This window comes from Amphiura filiformis, chromosome 12 (assembly GCF_039555335.1).
Source record: "Amphiura filiformis chromosome 12, Afil_fr2py, whole genome shotgun sequence".
NCBI lineage: Eukaryota > Metazoa > Echinodermata > Ophiuroidea > Amphilepidida > Amphiuridae > Amphiura > Amphiura filiformis.
In genome coordinates this window covers 1,847,299-1,867,248 of record NC_092639.1, presented here as the reverse complement: position 1 = coordinate 1,867,248, position 19,950 = coordinate 1,847,299, and the positions used below count along the sequence as shown (strand labels likewise).

General features: G+C 35.8%; 3 protein-coding genes across 4 annotated transcripts in view; 1 reads left to right on the top strand and 2 right to left on the bottom strand.

Moving 5' to 3' along the window:
* Positions 1 to 19,950, top strand: part of LOC140165633 (kinesin-like protein KIF27) — a 78,741-nt gene that overhangs the window by 52,302 nt on the left and 6,489 nt on the right. The gene's annotated exons all lie outside the window — the stretch shown is intronic.
* Positions 605 to 12,329, bottom strand: LOC140165640 (uncharacterized). The gene is made up of 2 exons (XM_072188933.1): positions 12,046 to 12,329; positions 605 to 1,743 (listed from the first exon to the last, which is right to left on the bottom strand). Exon 2 carries the CDS (start codon positions 1,729 to 1,731, stop codon positions 916 to 918), a length of 816 nt encoding a protein of 271 aa, XP_072045034.1. The 5' UTR covers positions 1,732 to 1,743; positions 12,046 to 12,329; the 3' UTR covers positions 605 to 915.
* Positions 14,000 to 15,177, bottom strand: LOC140165641 (complement C1q tumor necrosis factor-related protein 4-like). Its single transcript, XM_072188934.1, has one exon. The coding sequence runs from the start codon at positions 15,171 to 15,173 to the stop codon at positions 14,385 to 14,387; it is 789 nt and encodes a 262-aa protein (XP_072045035.1). The 5' UTR covers positions 15,174 to 15,177; the 3' UTR covers positions 14,000 to 14,384.

Below are 19,950 nucleotides of genomic sequence, written 5' to 3'. Positions count from 1 at the left end.
TATCACTTGTTGGGAGTGAAATTGTACAAAATAATGCATGCGTACTGAGATGTTGATGTGTCTAATAATGCACAAGCCCCGGGGGGAACCTATTTCATACACAAGAAAAAAATACATGATTTTTGCTATTTTTATAATAAAATTGGCACTAAAAATGTTGGAAATTATAAGCAAATATAAACGCATCAACCCACAAGAAAAATGAACGCGTCCAAAAGCACTGCGCGTAGTATGCGGAGTGCGTGCCCGTGCATATATACACAATCAATGCATGTTTTGCATTTTTCTAACGTTTACTCTGATTGGTTCTCGCTATCTAAGAGTGTATGAAAACATCACGAAGTATCTTTATTAGAAAAATATGTGGTTTATGAGTTAGGATGTTTTAATGTACATGTGCTAAATTTGTTTAGATCACAGCAAATGTTGTGAGAAAATTGTGTCAAATTCTGATAAATCATATAAGATTGGGTTAAATTACACTGAAGTGTGCTAATAAGTAACATCAAATTTGCACTGCATTGAATTCTGCCTTATTCTACTAGAATGGTACAAAATTTGATTTGCATTATTTTGGCAGTGACATTAGGCCTTTTATACCCACCCCCACACCACGACACACCCCTGCACTCATATGCACTAACCTATAAAGGCTGACACATACCTGTAATCTATGAAATCCGATAATACTAACACTCATCAATAGTGAATCTAGATGCCATTAATTAATACATCAATTAAAATGCTTGTGCTTGATAATTTGACTCACAATTCGGGCTGACATTTTTTTTGGTTGGCAAATGATAGATGCATTTTCATCTACAAGGTGTACAACACCTGATTGGATCTACTTGGTGGCAAATGTTAGTGTAAAGAGATATAAATATGAATGAAGTCTGGTCTATTAAATCATCATTAGATTTCATAAAGTAAGAAACCAGAGAAGCTGCTGTATCTATTACCTAAAACTTGCCTGCCACCATATTGAAACTTAAGCCAAACCTGGTCTCCACTCTGCAAATTCAATATTGCAGAATTACTTGCTGCATCAGCATCATTACTGAATCCACCAGTACGGGTGTGGGCGGTCACAACAAGGTTCCCATTTTTGACTAGATTTATGTGTACTTCAGTGGGGTGATATATAAGAATGGAATACATGAACACATAGGTTCCTGGGAAAACACAAGTAAACTTGTTGGTTGCAAGACTGAAATGTTCATTGATGTTTACAGAAGTTGTGTCAAATTCGAGCACATCATTTGCATTGCCAGTTTGGGTGCTGGTTTTAACGGCAGTGAATGCAGATTTTCTACTTTGTCCATTGTCACCTTTCTGTCCTTTTTGCCCAACTGCCCCAGGCCCTCCAGGTATGCCTTGAATTCCAACTGGACCCAGAAGTCCCCTTGGTCCAGTCTTTCCAGGAAGGCCTACTCCGAGGTCTCCTTTCTCTCCTCTCAGTCCTTGTGGTCCAGGAAGACCCACTTGTCCAAATCCTGTCTCTCCTTTATCTCCCTTGATATTCATACCAGACTCGCCTCTGTCTCCTTTCATCCCGTCCCGTCCGTGTCCTGCAAGTCCATTATGTCCAGCTGTCCCTGGGATGCCTGGTATACCCCCTGGGCCTTGACAGCAAGTATTGCAGTTATTTTCAGGTTGATTTTGTTGACTTTGAGTGTATCCCAAAGATGAGATGATGGCAATTGCCAGGAATACAACTGATAGGATCATCTTGCTGTAGGTCTGCAAAGATAAAAAAAATTATTTCCAATATCATGAAATAGTGAGCCATGATTTAGTCGGAGTACAAGCGTAAAAACAGAACTGTTAAACAATGATTGTTTGTCTGATCACCAACCATGACAAGAAGATGGTGGACCCATTGGTTATCAAGCGTGTAAGGAGTGGAGACTTTGGCCTCTTCTAAGTGCTCGATGACCATCATCACATACCCATAACTCGGAAGCATAACAAATTACTGTGGTCTGTAGCAGATCAGTGTCTTTATCATTTGGTCCTCTACTGGTACCGTTGTTAGAAAGGAGGCAAAACAAAAAAATCAATATGCTTCACCATGGTACATTGACAAGGTTCAATGATGTACTTGTGAACTTCTAAAGGCCGCAAGCAGCTTTATTTTCGAAAGTAAGGTCCTTTTAACAGAAAAATTGGAACAAAGGCCATTTTGAATTCTAAAAGTACAACATTTCCAATTTTGCAATACCTGCACCATGTCATCCCAGCAAAAACAAAACATGTAAAATGTTTAAATCGTCAGGTGCATACCGTGCGTTACATAGTGACGGATGTTGATTTTTGTCATTTTTATGAAAATTGGCCAATGTATTTTAAATAGTGAGTAGTGTAATATTACCAAGAATTGAAGCTCAAGTTTGCATAATTAATTAGTTAATTAATTATGCAATTGACGTATGTTGATATCTGACATTACCCAACGTTTTACAAAGTGACGTATCTAAGATCCATCACTATGTAAAGCACCATTTACTCGGATAAACAACTAAATTATTTGGCGTATCTCCAGCCAGGTATCCTGCCAAGATGCTGAATGACCTGGATTTTGCTGATGATATTGCCCTGCTGGAATCTTCCATAGACCGGGCCCAGTCACAGCTTACTAGGACTGCAACTGCAGCAGCAGATCTAGGCCTTGTAATCAGCGCACCTAAGACAGAATATATGACTGCAAACTGTAACGCCTAACCAGCACTTGAAGTCTATGGTAGTACCATCAACCATGTCACAGACTTCAGGTATTTGGGTTCCAAGATGGGCTCTAGTGTTGGAGACCTAAAAAGAAGAAAAGCACTAGCCTGGGCAGCTTTCTGGAAACTGGAACGCCTTTGGAGAAGCCCGTCCCTGCCAATCGAAACCAAAATCAAGCTGTTTCAGACAACGTGTGTTACTGTCTTTCTGTACGGTGCGAGAGTCATGGGTAATTACCAAGGACATGGAAAACAAGATCAATGCATTTGCAACATCTTGCTACAGAGTCATGTTAAACATCAAGCGTGTGGATCGGATTCCAAACGAAACCATCTACAACCTGACCAACACCACTCCACTGGTTGCCAGAGTCAAGATTCATCAACTCAAATTTCTCGGCCATATACTGCGTCTTGAAGATGGCGAGCCTGTGAAAGAATATGCGCTTTATATTCCACCACATGGGAAGAGGAAACCGGGACGACCACAAGACACTGTACTTACAGTATGTCCAGCACCTCCTGGGAGATACTGAAGGGATGCTGCAGCCAAACAAAATTGTTTCGCTTGCCCAAGATCGCATTAGTTGGAGAAAGCTTGTAGTCGCCTGCTCCGCAGCCGACTGATGATGATGATGATGATCTCCAGCATCCGTCACTATGTAAAAACATTATTTTTCAATCTAAGTATACAAAATGTCCATTGAAAACTATGTGATTTTGTTTTTGTTTATATTCCATTTGCATGTTTTTGTAGCGTAAGTCTATTGTAGCTTAAGTCTCTTGTAATGCGCTTTGGTATTTTATGATAAAGCGCAATATAAATTCTTATATGTATGTATGTCTTCTTGGCTGATATTGATAACTGGGTATAAAACAAAAACGTTTATGAAGAGGTGATATTTCAATGGATCATTATTTTAATAAAATATCATTTTAATAAATTTTTAATGGTTCAAGTAGCTTCGACAATTGCTTACAGACACAAATTCATAACTTTCCAATATAAAAGGGATGGTAAAGTAATAATAAATAAAAATATGATCATTTTTAATGAGTAGGTTATTGAAAGATGATCAAAAGATGTTTAGAAGCGGTTCCAAGTTGACAGATAATACAGTGTAAATTGGTAAAAACTAAATACAATCAATGATGCTTTGTAAAAAGAAGTTACAGCTTGTGTGACTAGCTATATCATGAGAGTGAGAACTAGTAAGATCGGGAGTAAATAATCAAATAAAATATGTAATGCTTGTCGTGGGCACTCGTGGCGAGTCGGTTTTATCATGAAAAAGCGTTTTAGAATAAACGTAAAGAACTGACGGATGCTTTGAAGTCTTTCCTTGATCTAATTTTTATGTGCAAGACATACTGACGGATGTGTGACGGATCCTCATAGATCAACATGTCAAACGAGATTAACGTGCACAACATCGGCGCACGACATAGTGACGGATGTTCGGGAGGCACTTTTTCACGTTTTTACATACTGACATATAACTTTGCAATTATTTTACTCATTTAATAGCAAATAATTCTTCATGTGATAGATGTTTCAAGATACTTTAGATACTAGTTTTTCACAATACAGCAACTTTTGGACGATTTTACTTGTTAGTGTTCTGCTATGGTTGATCACAAATTGGCATACACTTTGATCGCGTCTAACTCAAAACTTTTTTCTGGCAGAGTCCAACATCCGTCACTATGTAATGCACCCGACAAAATGTTGGGTTATGTAAAGGGTCTACATGCACAGAAGGGGTTAAAGTGTTTTCATAACTTGGAAATTTGGTGCAAGACATTCTAACATAATGTTATTTAAAGGCCCATTCAGTGATCCCAACAAAAGTGAAAAAAAAGGAAGGATAAGTTATGTTTAGTTTTATTTCAAGTTAGTATTTTTGGAATGAAAAATTTGGCAAAAAAACAAGGAAAACAGCTGTATTAACAATTTAGTTGAATTCCCATTCAAATACATGTAGCTAATTTCTGAAAGGTGAGTTCTGTATTAACCTAATTACTGCCCTTGGTGCTTAACTCTCTTCACGCGGGTGTCGACTGCAGACGACAAGTTTCAAAAATGTTTTAGAAATTAAAAAAATTCAGAACTGTAAATTTTCATGACCATATTTGGAATCAGCATGAAAAATGCATTAAAATGAGTTCAAACAAGCCTAGTATTGATTCAGTTGTTCTTAAGATAGCTCTTGATATTTTACGAAAATATTTCAAAACTTGAACTTTTTCCATGGAGGCGCATGGATAGCACGCAGAGCATTAAGTAAACCATTTTATGGGGCATAATTATTATTTACTGTGTTATGCAATTCACTCACTCTGGACATTTTCTACAGTAACTCATCTGTCATTTTGCCATTTGCTGAATGGACTTTCACAACCTATCCACTCCCCTCCGCTCCCCCCCCCCTCCCTTTAACTCTCCTTGCATCCTGTGCCTATGCGCACCTTCTTCCCTTTCAGGGAACAAGATGCATGATTGTTTCAATCCTTCTTTGCTCATAACTTTTGATGTCACAGGTACAAAATGAAGAGTTCTAAAAAGAGTTCTAAAATATATACGAGTGGATATTCATACGTAGTGGTAGATAAAATGAATTAAAGTTTTAACTTCAACACTACACTATTTTTCGCTCACCTGGAACGTTTTCACTAGTCCGACTAGCGTCTTCAGCAGATGTTCTAAAATGTTTTTTGTCTACAAAATTCAAAACTTGAAAATGTCACCATGTGAAGGTTTTTCATAGATTAACATATCCTATCATACACCATTCTTGGGTACCGCATTTTCTCATCACCATGAATTAGTATGAAAGTGGTCTGTGAAGTCCCACATGGAAGATTTATGATGGTTTGGGGATTGGTTTATATATAGGACCTAAGATGAGTCGTAAATGTTAGTGAAATGTTTCCTTAGTCCTAGTCCAATTTCTGCACTACTGCACTTTTAACAAGTCTAATAGTCTTTAGTTATAATGTAGACATTTTTTCTTATATCATATCCTGCACTTTTCCAGGGTTTGCATATTCCCATCTCCAAGCACAAGTTTGAACTTGGCTGTTGCTTGCACTGAGACATGAGGATTTTGGCAGTGGATCCCATGGTATAAAGCATAAGTCCAAAAAAGACAGGATAATATATCCCCAAAAAGAAATTGGCCTTTCTCATCCTTCTGGGACAGGTATTAATTTAAACTTGTTTGCTATAGTATTCTTTTTATTGTAGTCAGATGCTATTATATCAGTCCCTTTATAAGTCTGTATTGGTGATTTTTATGTGTTAAACTTCCATAAGACGATCATAGAAGAGAGTTGGATATCCTGATGCTATTCATTGTATTATTTTTGTTGTCAGCAGTGTCCAAAATAAGGAAAATATGGAGGTTGTCTTGAGGATAACTAAAGCATAAATTCTGCTTGTCCTCAAAACATTTTAGTTGTTCCCAAAATTAGTCATATTTTTATTTTTGAGTGCAAAAAAAAATCAAATTTGTTTGATGTCTTTTGTTCTGGAAAATCCGTAGCCACAAATTGCTAAACCTGTGCAAGCTTCAAAATTTGCCATTCTGATCATGCGGATCTAAAGCACTGCCATGCATTGGGTAACTCAGTGAAATGGTTAATTAAAAATATTCAGAACTGGACATGCTGAACAAGTGGACATCACATCATATTATAATACTATGTGCTAGCAGTGTGGTCTATAGATCTCGCTTAAGGATACAAATTACAATCAAACATGAAGTCAAAAGTCAACATTTAATTGCAAGTTTTAGGCCTATATTGTATAAATCATGATTTTAGATGTAAAATATAGTGGTTGTCCAAGGGATAAGTACATAGCTCAATATGGTTGTCCCCAGTGATTTTTGGACAAGAGGGCAAGAGAATTTAAGTGCTTATTTCGAACACTGCTTGTCAGTCTAATTTGATGTAATTGAATTTATTTATTTACTTCATTAGTTATTAGTTATTATTATTAAATTGTTTTATTTTATTTAAGCAAAATATTTGTATTTATTTTATTGTTTTATCAGTGAACAAAAAATGAGTATACTTCAGCTTTTGTCTTATTAGTCCGGCTGCAAACACCATATTTTGGGGGTTAGATGGTTTTGGCAGTTTGTTTTTTTGCTGATTATTGATCTTTGAGTGGTGTAGAAAAAGATTCTGTGGGATGTAAAATCGTCACCATTGGGCAATCCGAGATATTCAAGATGGCCACCACATAACTCAGAAATAACATTCAAATGGTGTTTTAGTGACAAAAGGTATGGTACTAAATAACTATAGTGTTTTAGACAGTTAAAGTTTGTTTTTTTGCTGATAAATGATCTTTGAGTGGTTTTGAATAAGATTCTAGGGGGTGTCAAATCGTCATCCTTGGGTAATCCGAGATATTCAAGATGGTCGACACGAAACTCTGAAATACATGTAGCATTCAAATGATGTTTTAGTGACAAAAGGTATCATAGTGTTTTGGGCAGTTAAAATTTGGTGGTTTTTTTGTTGCTGATAATGATCTTTGAGTGGTGTAGAATAAGATTCTAGGGGGTGTAAAATCATCACCCTTGGACAATTCGAGGTATTCAAAATGGCTGCGACACTTACTCTGAAATAGCATTCAAATGATTTTTTTAGTGACAAAACAAATAATTATAGTGTTTTTAGTGCGTATTATTGGGCTATTACAGAAATAAAAGGTACATACCCTATAGAAGACAAATTTGACACATCTGACCTCGTAAATCAAAAAAATTTTATTTTGGGAATCCCAAGTCTTCTATAGGGTAGGTGCCGTTAATTTCTGGAATAGCCCATTATTCCCCCCCCCCCAAAAAAATTTCATAATGCAGAACCATTTCCGACCACGCTAGTAGATGCCATAGTTAAGTAGTGTTTGAGTTGGTGTGGGTGGGGGAGGAGATATAATTATAGATAGTCGATAACCGATAATCAATGATCAATCAGTTATCAACGTTCAGTTAAATTCTAAACCCTAACACGCAAATGATGAAACAGACTCTCATGTTCAAATGGCTAAGGATGATATCCTTGTGGATACTGGGGGGGTGAGGGGGTATTGATTATCGATAATCAATTATTGATTATAGATAATCAATAATCGATAATCAATCATTTAACAAAAATATATAGGCCTACGCAACCGACAAAACTGGGAATCGCTAAGGATGATTTCCTTCTGGGGTATGGGGGGGGGGTTGTGCGTGGAATTAATTATGGCTAATTAATTATCGATTATCGATAATTGATTATCGATAATCAATTATCGATTATCGATAATCAATTATCGATCATCAATCATTAGTTTATCAATATCCAATGTTTAAAAATGTATAGACCTACGCAACCGAAAAAACGGGATATCTGCATTAATTTGAAAATATGATTTTCTCCAAAGTGCTAGAAAAGCACACTCTTTGACCATTTCTATGCACATCGTATCTCTTGCAACCTGAAGGAACGAAATTTGTTTCCGTTTTGGATTTCAACAGCTTAAAATTGACATTTTTCGTAAAATGCACATCAAATATTTTGTTCTGAATTGGAAAATCTCTCTTGGTATAAAATGAAAAATATTTCTGATTTTGGTTGTCAATTTCAAACTTTTTTATATCAATCATCATATCCGTGGGCACGTGGTACTCTATTTTGAAAGCCATCCGAGTCTCCATTTTGACAAACGGATAAAAACAAAAATAGTTTTAACATTGTCATCTATGGAAGAAAAATCACAAAACTGCCTTTTTCTCAAGAAAAAAAATTGGGACTCGAAGATAAATTTTCTTCAAACTCGTTTTTTAAAATCTTTATATATGCTTAATAACTTACTCCACGTAAATGATTTCGTATACGCTAATCCGAACCCAAACCTAACCATTATCCTTCTAATAACCCTAACCCTAACCCTAATCCTAATTTTGTCTAAATTAAGGCCTATATGATGAAGAAATAACCAAACTTTATTAGAATGTTGAAACTAACTCAATAATAGCCTCATACCCCCAACTCTGCCTGCTGCTTTAGCATCACTCTCGAATCTCTGTTATTGAACTGTGACAGAAGATTGATATGCAACCTGTCAGAGCGTCCAAAGTTTTGTGTCACGTGACCCTGCTCTGTATGGGCTATTACAGAAATAAAAGGTACATACCCTATAGAAGACAAATTTGACACATCTGACCTCGTAAATCAAAAAAATTTTATTTTGGGAATCCCAAGTCTTCTATAGGGTAGGTGCCGTTAATTTCTGGAATAGCCCATTGGTAGTTTTGACTCAATATGTAATATATGCATGTGGATTATGAACTGACATGCTTCAGTGGTCCCAAATTGCCATAATAGCGTCCTGTGAGTCGTGAAATGTATGCTCACTGTAACTGATTTTTCTTAACATATTGAATGGTTTGCATAGCATATCATACTCATACATATGTTTCTTGTTATTTAACATAATAACTACATTCTTAACCATGTGCATAAAGTTTTACTTGTCTTTCAAAGCATTTTAGCAATAGAATACATCATTATCTTCATCATCCTTTGGCTGCGGAGCAGGCGACTACAAGTTTCCTTCAGCTACATCGGTCTTGAGCCATTACTGATAGTTGACCTTGACTCAGCATGCTGTCCATATCCCCAAAAGACACTGGATGTATTTCCAGAACAAGGTTCGTTGCCGTCCGGGTTTCCTCTTGCCATGAGTTGGGACATACAATGCATACCCTTTTACTGGCTCATCGTCAAGCGGAGTATATACCCTGCAAATTTCAGTTGATGAGTCCTGGCTTTCTCAACAAGTGGCGCTGTCTCTGTCAGATTGTAGATGGTAAAATTTGGTACTCTGCTCTCTTGATATTCAGCATAATATGGTAGCAGGATGTGCCAAATGAGTTGATTTTATTTTCCATATCCTTAGAGATAACCCACGACTCACAGCCGTATAATAAAACTGTGACGTAGGTTGTGTGAAAACAGTTTAACCTTGGTGCAAATTGGGATGGTAGGACTTTTCCACAGTTGCTCTAATATCCAGAAGGCTGTCCAAACAAAATATTTCCGTCTCTTTAGGTCACTAGCACTGGACCCCATCATGGAGCCTAGGTATCTGAAGTCGGTTACATGCTTAATGGGATTTCCGTACACTTGGAGAGGAGGCTGGGGTTGACAGTTGATGGTCATATACTCTGCTTTGGGTGCGCTGATTATAAGTCGTAAGGTCTGCTGCGGCATTTGCGGTCCTGGAGAGCTAAGACTGGGCTTGGCACATGGGGTGGAAGACTCAAGGAGAGCGATATCATCAGAAAAGTCCAGGTCATTTAGCACTTTGGCAGGATATCTTCTTGATCGACGAGGACAGGTCACAGCTCCGGAGTCTGGTCCTGACGCTTTTCCCAAATAGTCAACAATGATAATAAAGAGAAAGGGAGCCAATACATTGCCTTGCAGGACTCATGTTGTTACATCGAAGGGTTCAGAGATGCCCCCGTCAACCATAACTGCACTGCTGGAGTTACTGTATATTACCTTTATGACACTGACCAAAGTGCTTGGAATGCCGTAGTGACACAATATTGAGAACATTACTGTTCTGTTACTGGAATCGAAGGCCTTCTTGAAGTCAACGAAGGTAACTGTCAAGGGGAGCTTCCCATAATTCTTCTCTGTATATGAATCTGCTGTGCGCAGCTGTGTCCTGGACGTCTGAAACCAGCCTGGTTGCTTCTCAGCAAGGGGTCTACATGAGGCCGGATTTGTTTTAAAAGGACCGTTTTGTAGACTTTTGAATAGCAGCTATGGACATGAGTGATATGCGTCTATAGTTGGTCATCAAAGAAAGGTCACCTTTCTAAGTTTCTTTGGCAATGGTATAATAACATTGGTGATCCATTGGTGTTGTGGAGATAATGTAGTGTAAACTTCTGTCACTCAACACACTCCCTTGGAAAATGTTTTCCAAAATGTGTTATATTTCTACCTTTCATATCGGTGGTGGCCATCTTGGAATTTTGTTTGCGATTGTGAAGAAGTAAAATGTCAAACTGGATCTGCTTGATTCTAGAGTGTGCATTAATTATTGTAAGAAACAAAATCTGGCAAAAGAACTTTACCTAATAGTTTTTGCTTATGACGTTACACAGCGGCCATTTTAAATTTCTTGAATTGTGAGAGTGTCACATTTAAAACTGTACATAATTTATATCTAAAGCATCCAAAAGGCAACTAATTTACACAAAATACTTTTTTTATTATCAATAGCGGCCATCTTGAATATTTCTATTTGCCCAAGGGTTACCATTTTACATCCCCCAAAATCTTATTTTGTACCACTGAAAGAGTAATAATCAGCAAAGAAAACTACTTTAACTGGCAAAACCATCTAACCTTGCTCTGCCACCGGATTATATTGGTATTGTAAATCTGATTATGTCCAACAGATTTTGCAAAAAGGTGCATATTTTATTTTAATAATGACTGACATAATTTTAACCAATGAAATCCATCAAAAAACAAACCTTTTATATTAATTTTAAATTTAGCCTAAGTTATTTTTGTTGTCAGTCTAATTTGATGTAATTGAAAAACTTTTTCAAATTTTATTTATTGTATTGTTTTACCAGTGAAGAAAAAAATAAGTCTACTTCAGCTTTTGTCTAATTGGTATTGTAAATCTGATCATGTCCAACAGATTTTGCAAAAAGGTGCATATTTTATTTTAATAATGACTGACGTAATTTTTACCAATGAAATTTTTTTTTGGGATCCATCCAAAAAAAAACACCTTTTATATTAATTTTAAATTTAGCCTAACCTAAGTACAACAAAAATGGTTCAAAAACATGTTCATGGTCTTTTTTATTAAAATGTGTGCCCACTAAAAAATTACGCTGAGTGAGAAATAATGTCCCCATTTATCAAAACCAAATGCAGTACCGATTAAATTTTAGAAGCCAGTTTTGGGGAAACATTTTGGGGAATCTAATACTATATTATCGATACCTTGATTGTGGAGAGATTGTTTGGAGACATTTTTGGACATTTTTGGGACATCTAACTATACCTATATGCAAAATTGCATGTTTTTGACCCATTTCCCCCCCCATTGCAAAAATATAAAAATTTGTTTTATTGCCAGTTAGAACTTATTAAATGATTAGGATTTAGTTGTTTCATTTAAAACAAAACAATAGCACTGTATTTTTCTGGAATAGGGAGTACCAGTAGTACAAAAATTTGAAAAGTAAAATTTATTATTTTTTCATTTCGTATCACTCACCTTTGATGCAACAGTTATATGTATCCCCGTTGAATAATATCTTAAGAGCTCAAAATGTAATCAGCGCCAATGAGATTCCCAGTAGGTGTCAGCCGACAGTAGACATAAATGCTATACACCTCAAATATATTTCTCCGTAGTTAGAAAAAGAAATTGTGCAATGAATGCCACCAGTACAGTAGGTAATAACAGAACAGACACATTCAGTCTTCTACAATCTATAACATCCAGACAATGACAAAAGCTTAGAGAAAAGCAGATATCCTCAAATAACGTTATCTTTCTTTTCAACAAAATGTGTACTTGTGTATGTTATCAGAAGCAGTCAGCAAACTGATGCTAATGCATGTAAATTAAAGGCCCATTCAGTAATTTGCTCATCCGGACGATTGTAAAAATCATCAAAATTCAGATTTTGGTACCTTTGTCATTGTTATAGATGTGCTATTATAGCCTGCGAGTGGTTCAGCTGAAAGCTGTGTATTTAAGACAAAATAAGACATTTTACACGAATCTGTAATTTAGATGCTGATGACAGTATCTAAATTAGCTACGTGTATTTGAATGGGGCTTCAACTTCGTCAGTACTGCTGTTTTTTTTGTTTTTTGCCAAATTTTTCATTTCAAAAATATCAAATGACAATTTGAATGACTTATCCTTCACTTTTAAGCAATTTATAAACAATTTTAATTTTTTTACACTTGCGCTGGGATCACTGAATGGGTCCTTAAGGGAGGATGATGTGACAAAAGTTTGTTGTGATTTAACATCTTGAAATAGGACTATCTCAGACCAACCAGGATGCCAATTAACAAATCAAGATGCTGATTGCTGTAGTATGATCCAAAACTAAATAATGTATTGGTGCCAAGTCCTCTTATTAGAAGTGTTCAATGCAATGTTATGTTTGCATTACTCTTTTATGTTTGAAAAACAAATGATAATAAATAACATTTATTAAACTGTAACATCATAGTAGCTACCACAGCTCTGCAAATAGCAAGTTTTGTGACTGATGTTTTTTAAATCTACTACTGTACTATCATAGTAGTTAAAATTTGAAAAACTATGTATACCAGAAAACAAACATTAGTTGAATGAAACAGCACATTTTGTGGAACACCTTGTACCCAATGACATTACAAAACAGATGTAATGTTTTTATATTGTAACTTACCTATATGTTGCACTTCTATACTTTCCTGGTGAATTAAGAATGTACTTTGAAAGGTCAATCTGTATGTTAAGCTTGAATGTCAAGCAATACACAGATGAGAAATTACTGTTGCTGTGATATACGTACATGTATGCATTTAATAAAACATAGAGAACTTATAATCTGATAGAATGGGCTCATTTGGTTGTAGACTATAATGTCATGTGATCCTTAACCCCATGGGCACTACTAGCCGATTTATTGGCCTCAAAGAACTATTTTGATTGGTTAGAAAGAGAGCTATATCATGTATTGTGCCAATCATAGATGTAGTAAGGAGAGTCGCTAAGGCTGAAGGAGGTTAAGTTTAAAATTGCTAAGAGCTCTATAAGCTCTATTGGTTATGATTATATTATGCAATTAACCAATCAGGGGCACTATAAGAATGGCAGTAGTGCCCATGGGGTTAATGAGTCATTTGTAAAGCAAAATCAAAATTTGGTTTAAAATTTCATTGTTTGTGCCATTTTCACAGCTTTATTTCAATGATGACTCCATCAGAACTGGACTTTACAGTTCTAAAGTTATTAGTCATTTAAGTGTTGCAACATGTGCCTTGTAAGTGGTAAATAAAGTTTGTTTGGAAAAGTTAAATGAAACTTCCAGAACCTGACATAGTTTTTAAAGCCAATTTGTCCATGTTCATGTGTGAAATAGGAGTGAAATTTGCTCCAGATTTATTTGTTGACCATAATGAGATTGAAATTATCACAAGTGTCACTGTTGAACGTCCAGGTTTGAAACTACACTTGCTGGCACAGAAGAACATAACTTTTGTACATTTTGAGAGTGCACAACAGTGTAAATATGGAAGTGGGGCTCTGATTGCCTGATTCAATCATTGGACAATCATAACAACAAACAATAATCTGGTTGGCTGGGTAAGCGTCATAGCGTTGGTCAGTGCAGAGCGGTGCTCATGAAGGAAATACAAAGCTCTGCGTATGTCACTCACTAATGGGGTACTCGCATCAATCAGAGCAAAAGAGTGCCAATCTTCTCCAGAAGCTAGTGTAAGATATAGCAGTCTAGTCTTGATATGTTTATGATATGGTAATGTCAAGTTTCAAACAATGACTTGAAATCTCATGTATAAATCAAGTTCTTCCAAGCCATGTAAAGTTACAATTCATAAAGTAGGAAACCAGAAAAGCTGGAATATCTATTGGAATTACTGTGAAGTTTCCTTCCATTGTGAATAGCAAACTTAAGCCATACATGGTCCCCAGTCTCCAGGTTAAGGATTGCAGAATTGCTGGTTTGGTCAAAATCATGAGCGGCAGTGGTGCGTGTATGCGCACTAACAACAATATTGTCATTCTTGACAAGCCATATGACTGGATCTGTTGGTGTGTATGCACCCATAGAAAACATGAAGACATAGATTCCAGGGAACAGACAGGTGAACTTGTTCGATTGAAGACTGAAATGACCATCAATGTTGACTGAAGTCTCCTGAAATGTGACCACATCATTAATGTTGCCAGTCTGATCATTCATTTTGATGGCGGTGAAAGCAGATTTTCTGCCTTGTCCACATTGACAATTTTGTATACCTACAGGACCAATTGGTCCCCTTGGTCCAGTCTTTCCAGGAAGGCCTATTCCCTGTAAACCCTGGTCTCCTTTCTCTCCTCTCAGTCCCTGTGGTCCAGGAAGACCGATTTGTCCTGCTCCAGAATCTCCTTTGTCTCCTTTGATATTCATACCAGACTCGCCTCTGTCTCCTTTCATCCCGTCCCGTCCGTCCCGTCCTGGAAGGCCAGCTGTCCCTGGGATGCCTGGTATACCACCTGGGCCTTGACAGCAAGTATTGCAGTTATTTTCATTTTGATTCTGTCCTTGTTGACTTTGAGTGGATCCCAAAGATGAGATGATGGCAATTGTCAGGAATATAATGGAGAGGATCATTGTGGAATCTGTAATAGGAAAAAAAATAAAGAAGAAGAATATAATGAAATCTTGAATGTCAAGGTATACAATAAAAACAGACTAAATGTTAATGGAACCTATTATAATGATTTGAAAATCTTTAGCCTCATGTTTAATTTGTTTCTGTAAAGTTTTTTTAAATATTCAGTCCCAAAAGTATTAAAAGATATTAAAATGAAAATGGCTGATCTGCTTTACTCAAGCAGAGCTTATGTGAACACTGGCCAACCTAGAGCCTGGAGAACTGAGGCACATAAAAGATGGGTCCTGATTTTTCCTGAAGTACATGAATAAAAGGCATTTACAGAAAATCATCACCACAAGATATATTGAAAAAGAGACTAATATGCTCTCTGTCTTGGACCTCTTTCCTGTTGCCCTTCCCCTTGTTGATGGGCCTGTATAAACATTGCAAATAATAATTAAAGTGAAATTTTTAGTCAAGTTCAAGTAACATGTTTTAGTCTAGATTTCCTGAATGAAAGAAGGGACTACCTGTAAGCTTTTCAAGTGGATCATGAATAGTGCTAATTCAGTTGAAATACATACACCCTGTATACCTGGAAGACATGACCTTAATCTCTCACACAGGGAGTGTGAATTTCAAATGGGATTACCTGAATTGCTGACTCCATTTGAAATATACACCCTCGTTGTGGGAGATTAAGGTTGTGTCTTCCATAGGGGGTATATGGATTTCAACTGGAATAGCATATTCCAGTTCAGATATTGTCCCCCCCCCCCTCCCCCGTAAGAGAAGGGACTTGGTGCTCAAATAAACTTATAGTGTGTCTTGTCTCAAGTTGAAAGTAACGCCATGTTGGATTTTGTAGTGGCAGAATCAAATCGTGCGTGCTAACCTTATCCTGCGGGGCATATACACATGCATTAACTCAGTTAGATATAATGTGTCTCTGTTTGAAACAGTCATTGAAGGAAAAAAAACACAAAAATCAAGAAAAAATCAGATCCCTAAAATATATGCAATAATACATTAGTTGAATACTTAGGCAATAGAAACAAATTAGTTTGATCTTTCAATCCACCATCGATGCATGGTCGATCCTTATTATTTATGAAATCAATTAATTTACTATTGTTAATTGTGATAAAATAGTAATGTATGCCTGTATTGATATTGACTAATATAAATTTAGCATTAACTCTGATTAATTAGTTGATAGTTCATTAATAACAAGCATCGAAGCAGCATCGACGGTCCATCCAAAGATCGAACAAATTTGACTCTGGTGCCTTACTTACCTTGAAATGAACTGCCAACTTGAGCAATGTGAATACAATTAATTTGGATGAGAAAATCTGAAGTTTATGCTTACTAATTTCACCAATAGAAACTATGATGTCAGGCTGTTTTGATTACCAATGCCGGTATCGATGTTGGTTAATGAAGAAAACTTTCCTTGGCAAAATCAAAACTTAAGGTGCATCAAAGATGTTCCTCTCAGATCAAATTATTATGATAGAATCAAGTGATATCTAACATCGAAATACTATGTGTCAAAATACTCTCATCTCCTGTGCCATAGTTCAATAACCCCATTTTACCATCATATCTAAACAGTTGACCTCAAGTTGTGGGAGTATGAGTTCTTGTTCCCAAAAGTATTCATAGGTCACTATACAAGTGTAAATGCATCCAAGGTCGATGAACTGTGACCTGATAGATGAGCATGTTTGAGGTCGTAGTCAAAGCATCATGAACAGGGCAGATAGCCAAGATTGCCAACTCATTAGCTCTGACTGGATGGGAAATGTTTATAAACAAAATTCTTGTCTGTTATAGTTCATCTCATTCAAAATTGACTAAAGTATTATGATTATAATACATGTAGCATGTCCATTACTAAAACCTGTTCTTAAAGATAAAGAGCAATAAACAATAATTGCACAACTTTTCCCCATTTTACAGCTCTTTATATAGTTTATTTCTTAAGGTTATTAATTATTTTAAACTGTTGTGATTTGGTAGTTCACAGCATCTTACGAATGGTAGTAAGATAAAAAAAAAACTGCATTGCTCAATTCATAGCGAGCGTGTAGAAGAATTAAAATATCACAAATATACTTTTATAGGTGCTGCGGTTCTTGAGTTACGTTGTAAAGAGGGCTGAAACAATAACACTTTTGTAAAACGTACGTAACTCATTAACAACGATAAATTAAGCAAGTTTGCAAAGTATACAATTTGTAGAATGAACTTTTGCAAAACATCAAGGTGTTAATTTTCAATAATATATTAATCTATATAATGAAAATGGATTTTTAGGTTGCTTCGACCAACAATACCTCGTCTACCCTTAAACAGCCTTGGTTGTTTTTAACATGAATATATCATTGTATAAAAAGTATTTAGGATGATTAAATTTCTGTATTATTTTGAAATACTTTGTACGAATACACGTTTGCTGCGATTTGTGGATTGTTTATTCATAGGTTATATGTATGTACTCATTTAACACTTTAGACATTATGTAAACGTCAATTTTGTTCAAGAAACTTTCTGTGAATGTGCCTTGTGAAATAATAGTTGAACTTAAATAGATCGACATAAATGCAATATATGCTCATGCAATATTAATTCCGACACATTGCCAACAATGTTGAATTATAATTAAAGACAGAGATAAAAAGAATTTATCGCGTCTGATGTCACTGTCAATTACGATCCTTGATTGGTTTACACAGGTTAATCAGCGCGTAAAAGGAAGACCGATCTATCATCTGGTGCTGATCGGAGAAAAGGAATAGCAGCAAATGGCGAAAAATTACGTACTTTTACAAGGCAAAAAGCCGCTTTTCTAGGCATGGTGGACATGGTGCCTTCGGTTAAGAAAGTTTCCTACTATAAAGACCTAACTTTTGAGATGTTTTGCATGTCAAAAGGTGCAAAATTAACAATAAGGCGCCCGGTTATAAATCCGCGTTCAGCAAGTCATCATCACGACACTTGTAAACAAACCGTGCTCGAGTTTGATTGACGGATGACGTCAGACGCGATAAATTCTCTTTATCTTTGTCTTTCATTATAGGAAATGGTATATTTATTTGAAAAAATTCATTTATCAACTTATGTGTTCAATCCAAGAAACTTTTCATACATGATGAATATTGACTGATTTATTGTATTTATGCATTTATGTCAGTATAACACATTACCCCTTCAAATAGATTTCCTAAGGAAAGTGGGATGATAGGAGACATATATATCCAGTTTTAGTCATTTAAGGCCAGAGTAATGGAAGACACATTCGTCCCTACGACCGAATTTGAGATTTTTGATATTTATCAACACTAAGATGTATTCTTTCACTTGAAACTGATAAAATACAACTTGCTAATATTTATTCGTATTTTTTGCTTGATTTATTTCACTCTTTTCAACTCGAAAAAAGTCACATGGCTCAAGACAGCTTAGTAAATTGGCGGAAATAATGAGTCAGAAATGCGCTTGAATGCAAAATATTGTGATTACTGCAGCGATTCGCGCACACAGACTCTCTGCTGTATGTCCAACGCAGTCAAGGCGCATTCGGTATGTTGTTAACGCCAGCAAATGTGGTGTAAACAAAACAAAAATTTGCAGTCAAAATGCCACTTGGATAGATGCATATTTAGACCATGCACCAGATACAGCTTTTATAAGTGTGAAAGTCTTACCGTTTTAAAATTTAAGGACGTTTTGTGCATAATTTTGACATTTTTTTACTAAAACGTCGATTTTTCAGAGTTCACTTTTGACTATATTGCGCGATTTTTGAGACAAGATAACTCGAAAAATATGCAAGCAAAGGGTAAACTTTTTGCACTATCCTTTATAAGAGTACATCAAAGTCTAGGGAAGGTTTTTCATTTTTCAAAATATTTGTTTTAAACAAAAATATACACCATTATGTGCAATTTTAGCTTAATAGAGTGACAAAATGGCTTTTTTCACATGTTTTTTCAATATTTCAAAAAAGAGACAAATTTCAAAAAATAAAAAACCTTCCCTAAGTTCATGTCTCTTCTTCATGAAAAGCTCACTGAATTTTTTTTACTTCGAACGGATTTTTTTCTAAGTTATCACAAAAAAATTGGGGTAAAAAAGTGAATTTTTGTGATTTTTTCAAAAACTTGAGATTTTTGAACAAATCTGACGTCACCATGGGATTCCTTGACTCACTTCCTTTCCAAAAATGTATAGTTTTATATACTTTGGACATACAATTCAGAAATAATGAAACTTGAAAAGGTCCATGTTCTCTCCCATTACTCTGCCCTTAACTAGAAACTGCATTATACTTAATATTAATGTTAATACATTGATCTTATTGGAAATGAGTCAAGGAAGCCAATAATCACATTTATATTTCAGTGGTCTTGAGTTACGGGTACACAATGTATTGTTGGTCGAAGCAGTCAAAAACAAAAACGATTTTCATTATCTTTAATCAATATATTATGGAAAAATGCAATTTTGCAATAGTTCATTCTACAAATCATATACTTTGAAAACTTGCTTGATTTATTGTTGTTAATGAGTTATGTACGTTTTACAAAAGTGTTGTTGTTTCAGCCCTCTTTACAACATAACTCAAGAACCACAGGACCTACAAACTATATTTGTGATATTTGAATTTGTCTATACACTAGCTATGAAATGATCAATGCAATTTTTGCTAAAGCTCACTAATCATTTGCAAGATGCTGTGAACTACCAAATCTCAACAGTTTAAAATAGTTGCTAACCTTAAGG

Excerpts from the sequence above, each read along its gene's own strand:
- LOC140165640 (XM_072188933.1), bottom strand. The coding sequence starts at position 1,731 with ATGATCCTATCAGTTGTATTCCTGGCAATTGCCATCATCTCATCTTTG.
- LOC140165641 (XM_072188934.1), bottom strand. The coding sequence starts at position 15,173 with ATGATCCTCTCCATTATATTCCTGACAATTGCCATCATCTCATCTTTG.